This window comes from Melopsittacus undulatus, chromosome 4, assembly GCF_012275295.1.
Source record: "Melopsittacus undulatus isolate bMelUnd1 chromosome 4, bMelUnd1.mat.Z, whole genome shotgun sequence".
NCBI classification, from domain to species: domain Eukaryota; kingdom Metazoa; phylum Chordata; class Aves; order Psittaciformes; family Psittaculidae; genus Melopsittacus; species Melopsittacus undulatus.
Window position 1 is genome coordinate 61,012,988 of NC_047530.1, and position 23,020 is coordinate 61,036,007.

Sequence of the window (23,020 nt, forward strand, 5' to 3'; positions counted from 1 at the left end):
AGCGCAAACTAGGGTTAGGATTAGCATTAGTACTGAAAGAACAAGAAAGACTAATATGCAGCTGGGATGGGGCTGAGGTGTGGTGGAAAGGGAGTTGAGCTGCCAAAGAATACAAATGGCTGTAAAAGAATACTCCTCTGAGGAACAGGTAGTTCAGGGAGCTGCTGCTGTGTCTTTCCTAGCATTTAGGGTTAAGCTTGGAAAAAAACACCATTTGGAGTGAGGCTGGAAAGAATCTGCCAATAAAGAGTTAAGTTTAGCCAAGGGGGGAAGCTTAACCCCTTTAAGGGCTTCAAGGTTCTGCAAAGGGCAAGAGTGTAATGTAAGGGCTGGAAAAAGAACCATTTCTGTAATGCATGTACACAATACTATATTTTGTGCTTATCTGGCATGTGGGCACCTATCTTATGTAAAATATCCACATGGAAGGAACACGTAACTCCAAGGATAAGTTAAAACAGGGGAGATTTATCCCCAAATTTCAGCAGCAGCTTAAGGTGGGTCAGAATGCTGCAGGTCTGCAGGCTGTGTTTCCCTGCCTTGGCCCTGCGGCACACCTGGATGCACTCGCTGCCAAACTTCTCCTCCCTGCCATTTTACACATGCATCAACACACCAAGCAGCTGACAAAATGGAGGGGGGGAAAGCGCATAGCACAAGATGGATTGTTACAGTCCTCGGAGGTGAAGTTAACTTTGGAGGAGGCCTCGCTCGGGTATTAACACACAGCTCATGCCACCTGCTGGCAAGCAGGAGCCGCTGCCTCACAGCCACAACCCAGAAGCACGCAGGCCTTGCGGCACACGCCTGGCGAGTCCCCCTGCCTGCTACGCAGCCAAGCCCGACCCCTCGGGGCCATCGGGGCACCGCTTTCTCTTCAGGGGAGCTGGGGCCTCCAGACCACCGCCATCTGCAGAGGCTAGGCTAGGCTAGGCTAGGCTCGGCTCGGCTCGGCTCCTGCACCCCCGCCCAAGGGACGGATTGCCTGCCGCACTGCGCCTCTCCTCCCCTCTCTTCCCTTCGCTACTGGAGCGACCCCGCCGGCTCCAGAGCCCGGCGGAGCCCCGCTCAAGATGGGGTCTCCACGGTGACATGGCTGCCGGTCAGCGCCGCTCGCCCTGTGCCTCCCGCTGGGCGCGGCCGCTGCACCGGTCCGCGGTACCCTGCGGGGTTCCAGAACCTTCCCTGCCCTCTACAAAGATGGTGTCCGCGCCCGGCCCGCTGACTGCAGCGCGTCACTCTGCCCGGCCTCCCCGAGCCGATGGCGTTTGCCTGCTCCAGTGTCACGTGGGGTGAGTGAGCCAGTCGGCAGGCTTGGAGCAGCTTGGCGTAACTTCCGTTCCCTGGAGGCGGTGTCGTGGAGCTGTGTGGTCGGTGACGGGGAAGCGTTGTTCGGGGTGAGGGGGTGAGGAGCAGTCACGTCGGTGCAGGGGCAGCGGGGCAGCTGCGGGGCGGCTGCGGGAGGGCAGCGGGACGGGGCTCCTGGGGCGCAGAGGCGGAGCTGGCAGCGGCCGGAGCTTGGCCCTGCTATGAGCGACTGAGGGCCCGCGGCCTGGCCTGGGCCTAGGCGTGAGGTGGGCGCTGGACGGGTCCCTGTCCCGTTAGGGGAGTCACGCCGCACTGCCTAGGCGGGGATGGGTTTCCTTATGCTTTGGTGCAGCAGTAGTTTAGCTGTGTTTCCTTACTGTTTGCCAGTTAATAATGCTGGAATGCGGATGTTTTGTTTTCATTTTAATTCTCGTGTCGTTCATCCTTGTTTTTAATTTAATGCTTGTAGTTGTCTGGCTGCAGTTACCAATTTGAAGAACATGTCGTAATCACGGAGTTGTCACTGTAAATTCCTGCAAAGGGTGAAATCCCAGTGGAAGAGTGGGTTTAGTGGCATAAACAGGATTAGTCTCTGAAACTAATTTTGCTTAAGAAAGGAGGATTGCATAACTGAGCTTCCAAGTGAAGTAGCATTTTCTGGCAGCAGTGTTATTTTAACACTTTATCTTGTTTGTGGTTAATGCAAGCTCTCCGCTGCTATGTATGCTTATTTCTCATGCAGCTTTGTTACCTTCATGTAGAATACTCTTTATATTCAGTACTGTACATATAAGCTACAAACAGTTGTGTGAAAGAAAACATACTGGTTGTTGGGGCATCTTGTGATGTCAGAGGTTGTATCTAGTCAAAGTATTTGTACCTACAACTTGAGGACTTTGTGTAATATATGCAAGTAAGCTAGCAGTTTTAATACTGCTGCAGTCTGGAGTCCACTTGCTCACGAGTGATATCACAGTTTTCTCGTCAGAACTGCGGCAACTTGGCCTTGGCCTGGACTTCTGTTCTGGGCTGTGACCTTGACTCAATGCTGTTTCTGTGAAGCTAATTAGCTCTTAAAGGATAGCTTAATACCTGTTTAAAACTTGATCTAGTCCATATATTGTGCTGTTTGCTTATTTGGGTTTATACTTAGCTGAAATTCAAATAGATTCTGATCCCCTTTTTGAACATTTATTTGGAGGACAGTGCACTCATGAAATGTTACGTCTCAGAAATAAAGTTAGTTGGCAAAGTAACTCAAACATAACTAGGTAAAGAGTTTTTATGTAATTTATATGTATGACAAACGGTATGTTTTCCTGTTCTCAGGCAAGTTGTGAGAGAAGTCTCTAGAAATGGAAGACAAGTAGAGGTAGAATTGAACTGCATATGTAAGAAGGTTCTAGCTTTTATTACATAACTCTAGTCATAATACCATTTCTGTTACAGTCTATAGAGTAGTTGAGAGCAAGTAGTAAGTGTACCTTGTTGTACTGTTTAGTTACATGGTTTTCAGGAAACATGTTTTTCTCATGCCCTTGCAGGAACAGTGTATTAAATTACCTAAGCAACCATGCTGGCTGCAAGGCTAGTATGCCTGAGGGCATTATCATGCCAGACTATCCGCCCCACCATTACTCAGACTTCCCCAGCTTTGAGGAACTCCAGTATAAAAGCATACAGGCTCTGGCAGCCTAACCAGGTAAGGCAGTTCTCTTTCTGATTATTCTGACTGCTGTTATTTTAAAGGGTTGAGTGTTTTGCCAAAAGAAGTGCTTTACATGGAGTACCTGTTTTGAATGATCACGAGCCTCGTGTTTCTTTGAGGTACATGCTCTGATTTACAGAATAACAGTACTCAGTCAAAAACCAGGGTTTTAAGAACAATTGAATCAGTATCTTCTATTTCAATTATTATTTGCCCATGGAAATTGGAAAAGAAGAACTTAAATGCGGTAATTAGCAGCAGACAAGTCTTGCTATGTAACGTGGAAGCAGCAGAAAGTCTTGTCTGATGTCATAGTTTCCTGTTTCCAAGTACAACTCTTGAATATAATATTAAATAAATGTATCTTGAGTTTAATATTAAAGTAGAAACTTTCTTTTCAAAGACTTTAGCGTGTTTAAAGCTGTAGTCCAGGTTAGCGCAGGACTGTCATTGGCCTGACCAACAATTTTAAAACCTGGACTGTCATCCTAAGACACTGTTTATTCTTCATTTAGGGAAGATATTTCAGGCATACTTTCTGCTCAGGTGACAACTATTAAAATATTAGATTTTGATAGATGTAAAACACAACAAAACTGAAATGCTGTGGTAAAAAATAAAGTAAAATTTATTGCTCTAATGGCTTGTACATTTCAGGTTTTAATGTTAAAACAAACTCAGAGTTTTGAGTGAGCTCAGGTGCATGTATAGTAATTTAGAAATTTCTGGGACTGTGGTAAGGAAACTTCAGATGTTGTTCCTGAACTGAAACATGAGTTTATTGTTTGCTGCTCTTGCAGCTTACTAAGACTTTGAGCAGCATGTTTTATTTATTTGGACCTTGTCAGCCTTAAAAATCTTTTATAAGCCTTCATTCAGGGTTTGTTCTCTAAATCAAGGCTAGAATTGACAGCAGAATTTGTGATGGCTTTCCAAATGTAGTGTCTGTAAAGTAAGTTTTGTGGAAGAAGAGTGTTTATGTAGAGTGTTCTTGCACAGAAGGTAATGTAATTTTTTTATGTAAAGAATATGTTTTTATATTAAAAAAAAAAGCCTTGTGACCTTGTGGGACTAAAGTAAAAGAAAAGTAGACTGAAAATCAGCTTCTGAAATTCTCTTCATTGGTGCTTTACTACTATAGAGTGTGTGAATGTTACAACAGTTCCTAAACTTTAATGTTCCGTTGTTTTCCTTGAGCACAGTTACTTCATGTGTTTGGGAGGTAAGCAGGAATAATTAAGAGACTATATTAAATGCAACAAGTAAATTGATAAGAAGTGTCTTCTATCTTGTTTCATTTAGTCTTTTTTTTATGTTATTTCTGAATCTGACAGTGTTATGCCACAAGAGTCAGAACAGGTGTAAGGCGTGGAAAAATTGGCCAGGAAATTAAAGAAGCAGCATTTGAGCCATCTGCAGAAACTGTGATTAAAGGTAAGGTAGTTCTGCTTTAAATACTGAGAATCTTAGAAGCTTAATTTAAAATTTCCTTGAAGGAATCAAGTTCCCTTCGAATGATTAAAGAAACTGAAAATATTGTTTCATGTGTAAGTTTGCTTAGGGATCTCTGTCAGACAGCTGGAGACAGTTTCTCTGCTTGTCGTACCTTGTAGAGTTTAAAACTGCAAATGTTGAAAGTAGTGAAGGGGAAAGGGACCTGGGGGTCCTGGTGGATAGGAGGATGACCATGAGCCAGCAATGTGCCCTTGTGGCCAAGAAGGCAAATGGCATCCTAGGGTGCGTTAGAAAGGGTGTGGTTAGTAGGGCAAGAGAGGTTCTCCTCCCCCTCTACTCTGCCTTGGTGAGGCCACATCTGGAATATTGCATCCAGTTCTGGGCCCCCCAGTTCAAGAAGGACAGGGAATTGCTTGAAAGAGTCCAGTGCAGAGCCACAAAGATGATGAAGGGAGTGGAACACCTCCCTTATGAGGAGAGGCTGAGGGAGCTGGGTCTCTTTAGCTTGGAGGAGATTGAGGGGTGACCTCATCAGTGTTTACAAATATGTAAAGGGTGGGTGTCAGGATGATGGAGCTAGGCTTTTTTCAGTGATACCCAGTGACAGGACAAGGGGCAATGGGTGTAAACTGGAGCATAGGAGGTTCCACTTTAACATCAGGAAGAACTTCTTTACTGTGAGAGTGACAGAGCACTGGAACAGGTTGTCCAGGGGGGTTGTGGAGTCTCCTACATTGGAGATATTCAAGGCCCGTCTGGACACGTTCCTGTGTGATGGACCCTAGGTTACCCTGCTCTTGCAGGGGGGTTGGACTAGATGATCTTTCGAGGTCCCGTCCAACCCTTGGGATTCTGTGATTCTGTGTCACAATATAGAGAAATTCCACGTTTCCTATTTAAGCTGCTGTTGAGAACTGTTCAGTCAAAATGGTTGCCTCTTAATGGAAATTTGGTTGTCGATATTAAAAATTATGCACGCTTGCTTTGTTATATCTACTTTGTATAGTGTTTAAAGAAAGGATTTTTGTACAGCGTGTAGAGTTTACAAAAAGGTTTCTGGTGTTACGGGGGCATTGTCTTACAGTGCTTGTTAGTACAGCTAGTGTGGATTGGAATTTTAGTGGATTACAAAGGGTTCTTTTAGGTAGCAGTATTTGACAGAACAGACTCGTCAATATCCTACAATACCAGTGAGTTGACAAACTATATGTAGTTTGGCTAGTGTCTTGATTATAACGCATTAGGAAAATGCATAGACTTAGGGGTTACACAACTGAAAGCCTTTGGTCTCAGTAGCTATTCTGCTGTAACAATATTTTATGATTGATGTTTCTGTTAGTAGCAGTAATCTGATACCTCGCATACAAGCAGTATGCCTAAAAATCACAGACAGCAGAAACTGATGGTAAATCATGTGGTGGTGTTCATGAACTTTGGAAATCTTTTTATAAACTTATTTGGATCCAGTTGCTGCCGAAGAGCCCTGGATGGAGCAAGTATTTAAGGGCAGATGAATGAGAGGAAAGAATACAACATGTAGTTTTTCTCCTGTTCTGTAATGAGCTGGTAGTGAGATGGTATACTAAATCAGCTGACAGGTGAACTCTTCTGCTGGAGAACCTGTTAACTGATTTTGTGTTGAAATTGCTGTCACTAATGAAGGTTGGTAGACCTGGCATGTTACTAGTTGATCTCTTATTTCTTACACTATTTATGAAGTTATATTGCGTTGATAGGGTGAATCTAGAGTTTTTCACATGTAGCTCATTGAGAACTGGTAACTTAAGTGGAACTTTAAGAAAGAAGTATAACATGGATCAGCTATTGCTGATACAACAAAACTCATGAGGATGTTACTACTCAAGAAAAAGCATTCATAATAACGTGGCTATTTTTTCTTCATACAGCTGATCGCCTGGGGAAGTTTATTGTTGCTGGAGGGGCTGCTGTTGGCTTGGGGGCCCTTGCTTACTATGGAATGGGCATGTCCAGTGAGATTGGAGCTATTGAAAAAGCTGCGTAAGTAAGATGGTTTTCTGTTTTAAGTGAATCTCCCTCCTCATTAGATGTCTTTTCTTTTGCTGATAACACCCAGTGTACACATATCTTCTGAGGTTTTTTAAGCTCTGAACAGAAAGCCCTCACTGCTTTCTGTACAGGATTTTAAAGAATGTAACTGAAAGCAAAATTTAAATTACCCAGGTTTAAGTGGATATTGACTTAAGTGACTTCTTTTGAGAAATTTGACATTTATTTGTGCAGAGTATATAAATATGCCTTACAAGGTGTGTCACAGATAATTTATTAAGTGTAGTCTTTTGTAAAACTTGTTAAGACCACTTTGCCTGGTGTTCCTGTGGGACTGGTCATTAACCTTCGATACCACATGTTGGAAAGAGAGTCTCCTCAGAACGCACTACTTATCTTGGCATAAGCTATTCTCTAATAAATACATTTGACTTAAAACTTTGGCATCTGAGGAACTTTTCATTGATGTATCTGTCTGTATTTGGTTTTTTTCTCCAAAAGCCTTAAGTAATGGGTCAAAAAAGTGAAATGGGAGAAAATGCCTGCATTATGTTTAATTTTGGTGTTAGCAGGGAAAGCTTCCTGTCCATAGTATGACCAAATCATAATGCAAAAATTCATAATGTCTAAGTCTGTTGCTGTTGTTAGAGCTCTCAAAATGACATTCATGCCTGTGGTGTCAGATAATCATGTGGACTGTGACTCAGCAATCTGTGAGCTGCTCAGCAAGCTACTTAGTGCTAACTTCACATTCTGTAGTCATTTTCCTTAAACCAGTTTGTTACACATACACCATTCTCTATTTTTGCATAGTTAAAAAGTATTTGTTGTTTCCTCTGTATGCTTTCTCCTTAGAATTAACTGCAATTATCATTATTTGCAATTTGCAGTGTTTCTAGAGAGTTACGTTACATTAGACCAGCAAGATTTAAAAGTTCAGCTCCTGTTACAAGACGAACTCGTGGCAGAAGCTGTTAGATCACACTACTTTTATGAAACCTTGTTTATATCAATAGCTATGAATATATTTTAACAGTTTGATTATGTTTTCAGTTAGTCTTTATTCTGATATTGGTAACCGTACAGATGTGCATGACTTAGAAGCTGTATGCTTATTTTCCAGTATTTGGCCACAGTATGTGAAAGACAGGATTCAAACTACTTACATGTACTTTGCGGGAAGCATTGGTTTGACAGCACTGTCTGCTGTAGCAGTAAGCAGATCTCCAGCTCTCATGAGTCTTATGACAAAAGGCTCCTGGCTGGTAAGCTTATGTTATAAAAATAAAAATATTTACTGGGAAATGACCCTGAATGTGATGGTTGATATAAAAAATATTAAAGGTGGATTACTTGGTGAAAAGTAAGTCAAAACTTCACTTACACTGATCTCCTTATCTATATAAGTATGCTAATGGTATTCTGTGCTTTAGGATTTGGTGATTCTAACTATATGCTGATGTGCACCTTCTGTACTTCATAGTTTGTCAGAGACAAATGATACAAGAAAAAAGTCCATGTTGTGCTATTCTTACCACCTACATGCAAGAGGAATCTGTTGTAAATAGTCATCTGAGGCTAATGAACCTGTTTCTGTCACTTTCTAAAATGGAAGCTGATGTCCCTGTGCATTCCCTGTTCCTCTCTGTGCTTTTCTGTATAGCTCTTTGAGATCTCTCTCCTGTTGCCAAGACTGAAATGATACTCGTAGGCAGATCATCGAAGCATACTGCTAACAACATGTGACTGCTTTGTACATACTTGGAGTGTTGAGGGCAATGATTATAGTTAAATGCAAACATTTATATAGTTTATGGAGATTAATAATGCATCCTTGTTGATAAATCAAAATTGTACATTTTTGATCAGTGTGCTAGCTGCTGGATGATTCTGCTTGGCACCATCTGTAAGACGAGGCATTGAGGTTTAAAAATCACTGGCGGCAAAAGTGTGTGAAATGAGTACTAGCTTTGTGTAGAGAAATGTGTAAGACAAAACTAAGGCTAACGTTTCAGGTACTCTAATGAGGATTAGAGTAAGAGGCAGAACTGTACGTTTTAATCCCAGACACAGCTACAGGTTGGGCAAAAAGAAAATTCAGAGCAGCCCTGTGAAGAAGGACTTGGGGGTGTTGGTCAATGAGAAAATGAACATGAGCCAGTTTCAGTGTGCGCTTACAGCCCAGAAAGCCAACGGTATCCTGGGCTGCATCAAAAGGAGCGTGACCAGCAGGTCAAAGGAGGTGATCCTGCCCCTCTACTCTGCTCTCGTGAGACCTCACCTGGTGTATTGTGTGCAGTTCTGGTGTCCTCAACATAAAAAGGACATGGAGCTGTGGGAAGAAGTCCAGAGGAGGCCATGAGGATGATGAGGGGACTGGAGCACCTCCCATATGAAGGCAGGCTGAGAAAGTTGGGGCTGTTCAGCCTGGAGAAGAGAAGGCTGCATGGAGACCTCAGAGCAGCCTTCCAGTATCTGAAGGGGGCCTACAGGGATGCTGGGGAGGGACTATTCATTAGGGACTGTAGTGATAGGACAAGGGGTAACGAGTTGAAAATTAAACAGCAGAGGTTTAGACTGGATATAAGGAAGAAATTCTTTACTGTGAGGGTGGTGAGGCACTGGAATGGGTTGCCCATGGAGGTTGTGAATGCTCCATCCCTGGCAGTGTTCAGGGCCAGGTTGAATGAATCTTTGAGTGATATGGTTTAGTGAGAGGTGTCCCTGCCCATGGCGGGGGGGGGTTGGAACTGGATGATCTTAAGGTCCTTTCCAACCCTAATTATTCTATTATTCTATGATTACACAATTAAGAGATCGTTGCCATTTTACCACTAAACTTGGGTTCCTAGAAGCCTGAATAAAAGGGGAACTTAACTGCAGGCTAGGATAAGGAAGCTTTTTACTGTGACCTTACAAGAGAAAAATGGACAAACATCCCAGTTATGAATTAGGTTTGTTTTTTCAGATTTACGCTACTGACTTCAGGAAGTGAGAACAGAGACTATGTCCTAATGATAACTTGGGCTCTGTAATGCTTTTTTTTTACAGGCAATAGGCGCAACTTTTGCAGCTATGATTGGTGCCGGAATGTTGGTCAGGTCCATATCCTATGAAAATAGTCCAGCTGCTAAACACTTGGCTTGGATGATGCATTCAGGTATGTGATTTTAGTTTTCACTGTAGAGATGTCTGTGCTTCTGTGTGACCAGATTCTTAATTTAAGGAAACTTTGACTTTAAAGGTAGATTTCTATATAGTGCTGTAGGAGAGTTAGATTTTTTTTCAGAGACTTTAATGTCAGGAAGATTCCTTAAGTGCCCGTATTTTTTTATAATGTTCTAAAAGTCATGCTCAAGTTAAAATTGAGGTATGTGTATGCCACATTGGATAGAATTAGTTGATCTCATAGCTGCTTTGGGTTTGTGATTGCTTTCTGGCACCATAGCTTCTATAAGCACTATGCTTCCTGTTCTCTAGCTCTGCAGGGTAAGAAAGTATTTGAAAACTTGACTAGAAAAATAATTTTTCTTAGTATTAAACTGCTTAAGTACATATGCCCATCAGGTATGTAAGCTGTGACTACAGATCATTTTCTCACTAATGATGCCTACTTCGAATAACTGGCTATTACTTTTCAGAACTGTTTTTCCAGAAGTAATTCATGGCTCAGGAAAAACACATGTGTGTTAAGCACTGGAGTTGTGTTTTCCTCTCTAGAGCTAACATTTTGACAAAGAAGAAACTGTGTTTATTTTTGTGATTGCTAAGTTAAAACCTAATGTGATATTAATAGACTAGGTAAGAGGTTTCATATGTAATTCTAGAAGTCTGATTTAATTACTTAACTGTTGCCTAAGTAATTGTTATAGCAAAAATCCATTCTGCTTTTCATAGTTGAGTGCTTCCATGTTTGTTACGTATTTGATCAGTCTGTGCCAGGTATCTCTTACCAGATCTGTTCTGAACATACTAGTGTATTACTGTTGTTAGTCTTTCTTCTAAAGATCAGTGCTCTCCAGAGCTAGATAAAAGTATGTCATGGAATTCAAGGTTGCTAGTTCATTGTGATCCTTTCTAGATAGGTGCATGATCAAGTGTATTTATATTTTTGTCATGTAAATGGATTAGTTTAAGCCATGTTACCTAGCTGTAAAACAAAATTGTTCTGGCAGGTGGTGTTTTTACCAAATCTGTTATGAATCTAATGGGTGGTGTTTTGTTTTCCTTTGCTAGGTGTCATGGGTGCAGTGGTGGCTCCTCTGGCCTTCTTGGGTGGTCCTTTGCTGATCAGAGCTGCCTGGTATACTGCTGGAATTGTTGGAGGGCTCTCCACTGTCGCCATGTGTGCTCCAAGTGAAAAATTCCTGAACATGGGAGGACCGCTGGGAATAGGCCTAGGCTTTGTTCTTGCCTCTTCAATTGGTAAAATACTGGTTTTAATACTATCAGATAAAGGAGGTTATAGAATTAAACTGCTAGGATGCAGCTCCTGTTTAATTGCAGACTGGCCTGTCCAGTTGAGTTTTGCTGTAAGTAGCCCTTGCAGGCCTAGCAAAGCATAAAATACTCTGTTAGATGTGTTCTTGAAAGTAAATGTGAAGTTACAGTTCTGGCACGTTAATCTGAAAAATGGCCACTAGCAGTGTCTTGTATTTTTAGTTACTGGTAGTGGGTAGGGAAAACAGTAAATGCGATCTTAATTCTTGGTCTATTTGTTCTTCTCTCTTTAGTGTTTCTAGTTGTAGTTGTAGGGTCAGAAGCACTTTCACATGAAATACCTGTGATTCTCTAGGGTGTTCAGAATTACTAGATCAGGCTGTGTATGTGACATCTTCAGCTTGTGTGTTAAAGCTCTTGCTATTAAAAAGGCACCACAAATTGAGAATTGAATACTCACTGAAAAACGTGTGCTACAGTAACCACCATTTGACCCAGCTCAGGGTAGCAGATGTGTATAGTAGCCGTCTTTAATACTGTTGTCCATTGTGCATTCCTTTCCAGGGTCCATGTTCTTGCCTCCTACTTCTGCTTTTGGTGCCGGCTTGTATTCAGTGGCTGTTTATGGTGGATTAGTACTCTTTGGCATGTTCCTGCTCTATGATACGCAGCATGTTATTAAGCGTGCAGAAACTATTCCATATTATGGAGTAACAAAATACGACCCAATCAATGCGTAAGTATTCTGTGTTAATGCAGCTGATCTCAATGACTGTGTAAGCATTTGCTTCAGGCTATATCAAACTACGCTTTTAAACTACGCCAGACCTTTTATTTACTGTTCAAAAGTGCATTGCTATTAAATGTGAAGGATCACAGGGTTTAAAGATGTGGTGTGAAAATAGCTAGTGGAGTTAAAATTGAAAGCATCTGCTTGAAATGAGAGAAACAGGGGTGAATGTGGTGTCACATACCTCCAGCAGTACTTCCAAAAAGCAGTTTTGTTTCTAATGCATTGCTGGGAGAATTTGTAGCTGTTTTCTGAAAATATCTGTCAGTATCAGATGAGACAAAAAATGCTAACTCTTTCATAGTCATTTAATATTCTCTAGCCTGTGTCACTAAATGAAAGTCTTCAACAGTGTGACAGATAGGGAAAGGATTGACTCTCAGTACATAAAACTTCCCTGCAAATGTTGTCTGTCTTATCTTAATTGAATTGTTTATCTCCTTTATCCTGTTTTTTCCTATAATTAAAATAGAATAATACTGACTGTCTTCAAAGTTCTTGGAGCTAAACAGATCAAAGTACAGCATAAAAGCAGAGAGCTCCTGCATGAGAACAGCGTGCTGTCTGTTAAGGCAGAGATTGTAGAACAAAAATAACAGGGTTTTTTGACATACCAAGCACTGAGGACAATCATAGTTGGGTTTTGCTAGATATGCTTCATGAAGGCTTTTAAGAATAATGTGTAATGGTGTGAAATACAAATAATACTATTTCTGTTCCACAGTAATTCACTTTGATTTCCTGTTTTCTAGGTGCATGGGTATCTACACAGATACACTGAACATCTTCATTCGGGTGGCCACCATGCTTGCAGGTGGTGGAGGTAGCAGGAGGAAGTAAACCGAGACTGTGTGTCTGACAGCCTGCCTTAGTGCACATACTAAATAAAAATTCATGGTTACAAGTTTTGCTGCAAGTCAGGAATATTAAACATTTCAGCATATTCTTTCAGTGCAGTGTGATTCAGGTTTACTAGTTTTTCTTCAAACACTTCCCAGCTCTTAAAATAGTGTGAGCTGCTTCTAATTGTACATTATTTTGAGAAAGTAAATTATTTTTAATATATGAGTAAAATAGTCTGTCTGCTTTTTAATGGGCTTGACAGCAATTCAGCTTTTTTTTTCTTTCTTTTTTTTTTAAACTGTTGCATAGTAAAGGCCATCATTTCTAAAAGGGTATCCCTTACACAGGTAGGGATGCAAACTACTTCATGAAATGCAGTTGAGATGTGGCTTTTTTTCAGTTAAGTTTGCATAAACAATATTTCAGTGACACCTTAAGAACAAACTATGGCACTAAATGCAGTAATGACTTCTGCCAGCAAGTTTTAAGCAGCTGTCAGAAACGCATTGGATTTGACCAGTGAGGTGACCAAAAAGTGTAAATGAGACAAGATGGGGAAACCATGCAGCATTTGTCCTATGTAAACCTCAGTCTCTTTCTGGAGTACAAATGAGAGCTCAGTGCTTTAATGTTGAGTGAATATAATAGCTATGTTCTTTTGATACTAGATTTACTAAATTACTGAATAGCAATAGACGTGTGTCTGTCTTCCAGGGACTAAACCTCAGTATTGTGGATGAATCTCTGTCCTTCAGAAGAGCTCTTAGTGCTGATCTCTGACAAGCATGTACAATTGGCACAGAAAGAGAGAATTGAGGATAGACTGCTGTAAACCCAAGTATAATAAATTTACCATACTGTTGTGTGCTTCAGCCTGTAACTTTGATCTGAATTGGTATGTTCAGCTTGGTTTAAAAGGAATGTTCCCTATCAGTGAAATTGATTTAATATTAAAAAATAAATACTTACCAAACTCTTATGTTGGAATAAAAGGTGAGTTCTTGGGCACAAGAAAGCTTAGCAGTAATGTCAACAACTCTGGCTTTCAGTTTCTGGTAAATACCTGTGCTTATGTAGTGGCTATGAACAATAAAATTCTAGTCTCACAAGCTGACAACTCTCACTGTCCCTATGTTAATAGAAATTTTAGTGCCCCTGCACTAATAACTTGAAGAGTATTACAAATGTTTTTTTTTGGCTACAGTTTCGTTTGTAAGAGCGTATGTATTCCTCTGTTCAAAAAATCAACAAAAATTACATCCAGTTTCACTGGCTAGAATCTTTTTGGGGATGTTTCCCAGATGGAAGATGCTGATCTGCACTTGCTTCAAGTGGTTCTGTTAGTGCAACTTGTTAGCTGCTGACTACAGCAGACCTGCTTTTATGTCTGTCATACACCATAGTATTTTTAGACTCGTCAAGCGTAGGAAAGAAGCTGGATTGTGAAGAACCTTGTTGCGAATCCTTTGTGCCCAAAGATTCTATGGCACAGCTTAGTTCCTGGCACTGTTAACAGCTGAAGAAAAATGTGTAGTACTTCAAGAAATTTCTGATCATGCTAAGTGTAAGTAGCCTGTTAGAGGGCTTTATCTTTCCAAGCAATTCTGTATGCTCAATCAATTTCTTCATACTGTTACTATAGGTAAACAAAGCAGTGTGCTTGTCCTCAAATTCTGAAATGTACAGAATGCTGTCTTACAATGAAACTCTAATTTAATTTGTACCTGTAATAAAAAGCTGGCAAAACACCTTTTGGCTAGACTGCGGACAAGGTTTTAGAGGTTGACTGAGCCAAGAGAGGGATTTAGGACTGAAACAGGAAGGTGGAAAACACACCACTGTACCTAGGGATCACCAGAAAGATCCGATAACCTTTTAAGGAGAAAAAATGGCCAAATAGTGCTTGATGAAGCATGAGCACTCTTCTGTGCTCAGTCTTCTGAGGAGATGCAGCTTGATGCATGGGTGAGATGATACCTGTAGGGAAACACACGGTGCCTCCCAGTGTGGGTTTCCAAAAGGAAAAACAAGATCAAGAGTTGTTCCTTTACATTTGAAGTCCTAAGTGAAAAATAATTATTTAACTCAAATAAGACAACTTTGCTTTGAGGGCAGATACAAATTTTAATTGTGATAGTTTGATAGGCACAAAACCAGGTACCCCCTATTGCAGGGAAAGCATCTGTCACAGTTGGTGCTGGCTTACTGGCCAGCTGCTTTTGGAATAGAAACTGGAAACTTTCTAGAACTAAAAAGCTGTTTAGGTTTATCAGTTGAACTTACCAGGGTGATGTTACTGTAAGCAATTCATTTTGGATTGGGTTTTTTAAGGTTTTTATTTACCCTCAACTGAAAGATCTAGTTGTAAAGCTTGTATTAGGGTCTGTTAAGTGTATCTTGCTCAGAAGCTTTCAGAGCAAATACAGCTGAGAAAAAGCTCTTTTTGTCTCATAAACTGAATACTTCAAGAAGGAAATTAGATGCTTTATATCCTAAGTTTCAGATCTGTAAAAGCTGATCAGCGCTGTGGTCAGACCATCTAATTAATGCCCTGTTTCATGAGCTGTAAACTAAGGGGGAAATGGCTGTTACAAGAAGGGTATAAACTTGGAAATGCAAAACCAGCTGAGGGCTAAAGCCCTTTTATTTTATTTTTTTCATCTTGAATATTACCAGAAGAAGGAAAAGCCTTTAACAAATAAGGTCAAAGAATATCAACAATGATAAACAGATGTGTGTCAAGGTTGTGGTTGGACACTGGAGGTTCAATGGGAACAGTGATGCTAACGTGTGACTGTAGAGTCTGTCGGGTGGAAGTTAAAGGCATTTGCATGATGGGCATCTTTAAGGCACTGATTTTATGAAAGGAGCAGCAATTGCTGTATTGCATCTTTCAGCTGAAAAAAAGGCTGTAGCTGTTTGCCGAGGTGAGTTGGGGGCTGGGAGGGACATTGAGTGCAGAAGTACGTGTTTTTGAGTCATCCTGGGAAATAAGGGATATATTCTCAGATTTATGTTACCAATACTTCAAAATGACAAAGGATATGTCTGAAAATCTTGGGAAAAAAACCAAAAAAAACCCAAAACAACCCTAGTTTGAGTTCTTATAAAATTAAGGCATGCTCCAGAGTGTCTCATTGCACTGGCCAAAAAGAAGCTAGATAAACTCTTAAAGTTGCATCTTCATAGATTCATTCCCCTTGGGGGTGGTATCCCAATATATTATTCATTAATATTTTATTAAAAGCTCTTTCCAGTCTAAGAAGAATTGGTATTTTGTGTGAAAGAATTTCTTCTAACCAGGCTGAAGCAATTGTTTCATAATATAAGGAAAATACATTTTTATGTCATAAAAGGAAAATAAAAACATAAGAAAAAAAAACTTGCAGTAAGTGGTCTTGTTGAATTTAAGGATAAATGGAACTAACGTTTGAGCTGTGAGGATGTAGGGAGCATTAAGAACAGTCAGGATACAAAGTTAATTCAATCTGGACTAATGGTCAACCAACCTAGTTCTCTGGGAGTATGTGCTGGCCTCCGTTTTCAAAGGGAAAGTATATGTAGCATAGAAACTGCAGACTGTAGTTGTATTCACTCCTAGAGACAATAATGAGCAGTAATTTCTGGATAGCCTTGCTCTGTTAAGGTGGAGCTTGTATCTGTATGTGTTTTGCTTGGTTTTAACCTCCCTCCTGCAGGCAACGTGGTAAAAACAGAGTAATAGGTGCATCCTATTTCCCCCTGCTTTCTTAGGTGATCTCTGTTCTCTCTAGCCTTGGAAGACTAGAGATATGATGAGGGCTCTTTTACGTGGTAGCTGTAGGCTTCTGAAGAGAGAGCATACTGAAATGAAGCAAAGCTTCAGTCCAGAAGTGTTGACACTGGATGCAGTGCTAAGTGCTGTGTGTGAGGGGAAACATTTTCTTCCTCTAGTTCAACCAAGATGTGATTAAGGAAACTCTTTTTGACAGCTAATCTGCCAGAGCTCACACCTTCATGACAGGGTGATGAGAGGAACTGTGTAACCTTGTTATGGAAGCAGAGCTATTCCCTCCTCGTGTCACTTCTTCCCCTCAAAGGAGATTAAAACACAGGTGCCTAAACAGGGAGGACTATCTTTCTCGCCTCTTACCCTGGCTCTAACAGATTTGTCCTTTCAGCTGCTGCTTGAGAAAGCACTTTTTCTTTGCTTTTCCTTCTTTCAGAGAGATGATAGAAGAATACATGACGTTATCGGGTCTTTTGTACAGTCTGATTGTCCAATGCTTAGTTCCAGAAAATTTACTATGAGGAAATTCAGTTGTGCAATGATAGATGTTGGGGAAGGCATCTTGCTTCTTCTTCCTGAATAGATAAGGCATTTAATGAAGCTGGCAAGCCTTCAAAGCAGAAAACACTGTGCAGCTGTCAGCCTCTGGGGCTTTCTGGAAAGATTTTGTAATTATCTGCATGTTGATCTCTTTCTTAAAAGCATAGATAAATCCTGTCGCTACCGATCTGACACGAGGTCCTAGCGGGGATAGCAGAGGTGTTAGTCCTTCTGAGTGGGCATAAATGCCTTTTTTGGCCACTGTGGCCTCTTCTGTACATTGTAGACATGCTGATCTTTGCACACAACCAAAATAAGTTCATAATATGAAGTCCAGAATGTGAACTAACACATCTACATTTCTATAACTCTATGTTTCAACTTTTTCCTGCCAGTTCCTATAGAGACACATTTGTCTGAAGAGAATGTTCCATTGTTTGATTTGGTGTCAGCTACTTGTGTAAGTTTGCATGAGCTAAAATCCCACAATCCAGTTCACTGGACACCATTTCAATGCAGTGAGCACAGTCTGTCCCCCAGCGCATTTATGATCACCACAGTTGTATTTATGTGACTAGAAAGGAGTGGAATTAAAAACCTGTACTTCATCAAGGATGGTTTTACTTGTAGCTAGAAACTGATGGGACAGGAGAACTCTGCTGAAGCTTTTATTAAGAGACCAAGTTTTGTCTCAGTTTGTCTCAAGAGACATAAATGAAAAGAGAGTGAGATTTTTGCATTTCAGCTCAGATTGCGTTCCTTCTCATTTCCTTGGGGACAAATGTAATTTGCAAAAGTCTGTAATTTCATTTCCTTACATTGTCTTTGGTGGGGAGAAGAATCTTATCAGTTACTCTTGCTCTTACGTGTTCTTCAGCAATCCTGAATGGACATATTGCTTTCAGAAATTTGTGTCGTTAATTATTTTATTTTATTTTATTTTATTTTATTTAAATATGGCAGTGGATGAGGGCGTACTGTATTGCTTCAGAGGAAAAAGGGATATTTGTCTGTCAATGGACCATTGCTGCAGTTGAGATTAAGGTGACTTGATAGTGATGATAACATCTGTAACATCCTGCATCCAGTCTGGGTGGTCATGCTAATCCTCTAAATGGAACTGTGGCAATTAAGAAACAAACTTCCAGTAATTCTTTTTGGTGTTAGGATAGCTATCAAGAAGTGGAATACCTAATGTATTATAAGATTGTTCATTCATACAAAAAGAAGCAGACACAAAACACCAGAACAAGCAAAAAACCCAAACACTATCAGTTTAAGCTTAGCTACAGTGTACAAGTTAGTAAAAAGAAATGCCTTCTGTTAGTGCTGAAGATTTGTTCAGAGTCATTAATGATGATGTCTGTAAGAGCTGAACAATGTCAGAATAGAGCAAAGGAATTAAGAAAGATAGCATGCATTTCTGAACCTATTTCCATTCATCACTGGCAAAGGAGAGGTGGTTAGATCTAAAAGTAGTTAGTCTGAGACATTTTACGTATGTGTGAATGAAACCTTTGTGTTTCTTGATTGTTCTGTTAGACTTGTGTTCAGAGGCTATACTTGCATAGTTAAATGGGGTGAATTCTGGGTTAGTGAGTTGTGCCAGCAGGTTACTTGCTTTTGTAGCAGCTGGCTTTCCAGTGCCAGATTACAGGTCTGAACAGCCATCTCCATTGAGGGCTGCCACAGACTGAGGTACTCTGCTTCCTGTATTGTAAGAGCCTACCTACAGTATGGTCACTGGGATGGTTGAATGCTGTAATAAAAATCCAGCCCATACTTACATACTGCATAAGAAGAGTTATTTGAATGGATTTTTCTTTTTCTCAAAATGAGTCCATTTCAAAATTTGAAGTAAGCTTATGGCAACCATTTCTAAATTCTAAGTTAGCTATTAAATGAAGATATTTATCAAAGAAAATATAAGCTGCCTTACCAAATAATTATAAATATTGGAAAGTTTAAAAGAATTGTCCTGCTCTTTAATGTCAGCAGAAATAGGGAGAAATCTTCTTTGCCTTTTGGAGAGCAGTTCAAGCTGCATAAAGGCACCAGGCATGAAAGTGTTATTGTTTTATAGGTGTACTATTGGAGGTTTCACAAAGGCCAGTACATTCTACCTCACTGCATCCAGCAGTCCTAGAGGTGAGGCAAGTCAGATGAAAATTGCAAATCTACAGTTACATTGAATATTTCTATAATGTGAGATCTAAATTTCATTTTTATTCTACTGAGGAAACTGAAATCTTTTCCATTAAAATGATGAACACTGAAAGCAGAATAAGCATGTACTGAGCTTTGTGGATGTGGAAAGTGTTTGCACTTCCTTCAGGTATGCAAAAGGTAGTAGTGCCTTGTAGGTAAAGGCCATATTTTGTAAAAATTGATGCAATGTAATCATCACCAACTGTGATGACTCTTTCCTTAGGGAAATACTGAACACAAAACAGGCTTAAGAATGGATATTAATATCTGCTTTTTAAATTCATCATTTTAAATAAATTATTTGAAGCACTTTAAGTCAACGTCTTCCACAGTGTATGGGAGCATAATACAGTCCATTGTAGTGCTAGTCTTTAAGATGCTAATCTAATTACAGGCTCAACTTTTGCCATAGCTGTAATGTTCCTTATATTTGTCATGCTACAGGTTTTAACAAACACCTGCATACCTAGCAAGGTTTTTAAAAAACGAACAACAAAACCCCCCAACAAACCAAACAACAACAAATAAATCAAAACCTGTATGAATTTGAGCCACTTTCAGACTTCCAGCCATGTCACTCTGAAGTACGTGGGTGTGTTTGGTGATACATGCAGAACACAAGGCTTTTTGTATAACAGAAAAGGAAGGGAATGGAAAACTGCAATCATGAGGAGGGACAGGAAAGTAGACTTGGCATATATGTATTTTGGGAAGGCATTCTTGAGAATTGGCATGGAAATTTTATACTTGAACATTCTCTCCTACAAGGAATGATGGTAGAGCATAAGCATGTAGATATGATTGGTTAAAAAAAGAGCACCTAGGTTTTCATGTATTTCTGTTTTCTTGAATAGTCAAAATATTTCTGCCAAAAAAAGTAGGCTCATGCCTTAGAAGTAGCTGGAATCAGTTAAACAGTTGTAACAAGAAGTATAGTTCACCTATTACCAGGTCATAATAAAGGGAAAACAATACTGGGGGAGAACTGCTTGAGAGAGAGAGAAAGTCATGGGGGTGGCAGAAGGGGAGAAAGAAGCATGAAAAGAGAACAGACTGAAGGGCAAAAATTGAGGTGACTGTGAACTCCAGGTGAAGGGTGTCCTGGGTTCAGCAGTAGCAGTCATTTTCCTCCTTCTTAGTAGCTGGTGCAGTGCTGTGTTTTTGACTTTCAGCCTGGGAACAACACTGATAACACCAATGGTTTTAGTTGTTGCTCAGTAATGTTTACTCTGACCGAGGACTTCCTGAGTCTCATGCTCTGCCGTGGAGGAGGAGAAGCCAGGAGGAAGCAGAGACAGGACACCTGAACCAAACTGACCAAAGAGGTATTCCATACTATAGCACATCATGGCCAGTATATAAACTGGGGGCAGATACCCAGAAAGGTTAGATCACTGCTTGGTCAGCTGGGTATCAGTCGGTGGGTGGTGAGCGGTTGTATTCTCTTCCATTGTTCTTTCTCGTATCATTATTGGTGGCAGCAGTAGTGGTTTGTGTTATACCTTAGTTACTGGACTGTTCTTATCTCAACCCATGGGAGTTACATTCTTTCAGTTCTCCTCCCCATCCCTCCAGGAGTGGGGGGACGAAGAGGGGCAGTGAGCAAGCAGCTGCGTGGTTCTGGATTGCTGGCTGGGCTTAAACCACAACAAGGGGATATTTTAAAAGCTGACCTGAATGAGTATAGTATAATTACTGGCAAATATATGCTGAGTAGAGGACACAGGCAGCTGGCAATGGCAAAGCAGAGTGCGTGAAACAAAGGTTGAGGATCAAGAAGTGTAAGACTAAGGGTAGTTTCTCTTACAGAAGGTGATGTGTCTTCAGCAGAACAGATGAGAGTATCAAGGCAGATGAGAGTATCAAGGCTGCAGGTACTGTACACATTGGAGAAGAGGAAAACACATAAATTGACCATTCTGCCACATTCAAATAGCAGTCACTGATCCTCTCTGATCTGAGGACCAAAACCACTTTGCAGGTAAGATCTTCAGATTTGCTTGACCAAAGATGTACAGATAGTGGCAGCCTCCTTTGGTAGCAAGCGGACTTGTAGGTTTGTGGGCAATACTTCAGACTCATCTGGCAAAGTCCTTTGTGCTCTTTTTTGGCACAATAGCTTTTAAGTAAGTTGTTGGTTTGGCTTCTCCAGGCTCAGAAATACAAGGGCAGGCTGAAAGGCAGAAGCATAAACCATATAAAACTGTTCCCCTGAGCAGACAGCAGAGCTTCCCACCAACTGTTTCACTGCCCCTCTGTGGGGTATTTGTGTGTGCAGTGATAAGTGTGCAGGTCTGCTTCATTTCCCATCACAGTAGCTGGAGGGCTTGGATAGACTGAGAGGCTGCCTGTCTCTTTCAAGCAGAAAACAAATGGGGCATCGAAGCAGCACATGCAGCTTTCTTGCTTGGGGTGGATGGTATGATTATAATGCAGTTATCTATGTTTCAAAAACATCTTTTGTAAACACTCCTGTTGCCAATATTCTGTTGTAAATGTTTCAGAAGAAAAATGTTTGGGGGTTTTTTGAAGTAGGTGTTGGCAGCAGCTGTAGTTCATTTAACATTTCAACATTTTTCCAGTTTAATTAAATTAACATAGCTGGGAATGTCAGTAGCCATCATGTGACAAGGTTCCCTTACGCAATTCATCTCCCATCTTACCTGCTTACCTTCCTCTTTTGTATTCACTTTTATTTCTTACTGTGCACACTGGAAGAGAAGGCAATGGTTCTAGTCAACACTAAAAGGACATGAAGAATTCTTTGGATATTGTTGTGGTTTACTCCCACTCAGCAACTAAGCACTAACCAGCCTCTTACTCACTTACCCTCCTGTCTGGACAGGGGAAGAGAATTGGAAGAGCAAAAGTGAGAAAATGCATGGGTTCAGATAAGACAGTTTGATGGGTAAAGCAGAAGCCGCATGCACAAGCAAAGCCAAACAAGGAATTAATTCACTACTTCCCATCGGCAGGCAGGTGTTCAGCCATTCCCAGGACAGCAGGGCTCCATCACATGTAATGGCTATTTGGAAGACAAATGTCATCACTCCAAAGGTCCCCTCATTAGTCCTCCCCCAGCTTTATATGCTGACATGACAGCATGTGGTCTGGGGTACCACTTGAGTAAGCTGGGGTCAGCTGTACCAGCTAAGAGTCTGGAAATAAGGGTTTTTTGGTGAAAATTGGTAGGTAAAGAGGTGAACTGATTTGGAAGGCTGCTGATCCAGTGCAAGAAACAATCCAAATCCACAGCTTTAAAATACAATAACTTTGAAATTTGGGGAGGGGAAGAAGGGCAATGTATGTGCACCAGAGTGAAGCAACCTGTTCTGCTGCAGTTCCAAGTCTGAATGGCTTGCAGGTACCACTCCCAGCTTTTAAGGCTACATAGCTCAGAGTATATTCTGTTTGCTGAACCTTGATACTGTGTTGAATTTGATGGACTTCTTAAAACTGATTGTTAACTGGAATCTCTGTAACAGACTTAGTTATCTGATATAATAGATACTGAGAAGTTAATAATAAACTCAGAAATCTGCTGCTTATCCAGCTGTCCTGTTAATTGTATTAACAACACATTGGCAGGTGCTTTGATTTAAACACTACGGGTTTGGTTTTCCTTTTCAGTTCCCGTTCATTGTCCACACACCTTTATTTCAGTGTACTTGCTGCTCTTCCAAGCATACAAAGGAGCACACAAGGTCACCTAAGGAGGCTGCTGTGAACCACACTCAAACTCTCTCCATCCCTGTATACTCTAATACTGAAGGCCAGGTGCTCCTTTTTAACTGGAGCCAACTGCTGCCTAATTTTGAGTAAACTGCTTCCCGTAATAGGAATGGCTGTTTCATTTCATCCACTGAAGTGCAATGCAAAGGCCAAAGCTCCACCCATTCCAAACACAACATTCCTTTCATCTCCCTTATAT

At 40.8% G+C, this 23,020-nt stretch overlaps 1 protein-coding gene across 4 annotated transcripts; it reads left to right on the plus strand.

Moving 5' to 3' along the window:
- The first annotated feature begins 1,297 nt into the window (after window positions 1–1,297).
- On the plus strand, window positions 1,298–13,686 carry GHITM (growth hormone inducible transmembrane protein). Of its 4 annotated transcripts, none has more exons than XM_034061700.1 (9): window positions 1,298–1,397; window positions 2,853–3,010; window positions 4,351–4,450; window positions 6,379–6,490; window positions 7,623–7,764; window positions 9,551–9,659; window positions 10,736–10,924; window positions 11,504–11,675; window positions 12,482–12,797. In XM_034061700.1, exons 2-9 carry the CDS (start codon window positions 2,882–2,884, stop codon window positions 12,567–12,569), a joined length of 1,041 nt encoding a protein of 346 aa, XP_033917591.1. In that variant the 5' UTR covers window positions 1,298–1,397; window positions 2,853–2,881; the 3' UTR covers window positions 12,570–12,797. The 4 variants fall into 4 exon arrangements, with proteins under 4 accessions (XP_033917591.1, XP_033917592.1, XP_033917590.1 ...); XM_034061701.1 differs by having other exon boundaries at window positions 1,312–1,370; XM_034061699.1 differs by having other exon boundaries at window positions 1,321–1,405; window positions 12,482–13,686.
- Window positions 13,687–23,020: the final 9,334 nt, after the last annotated feature.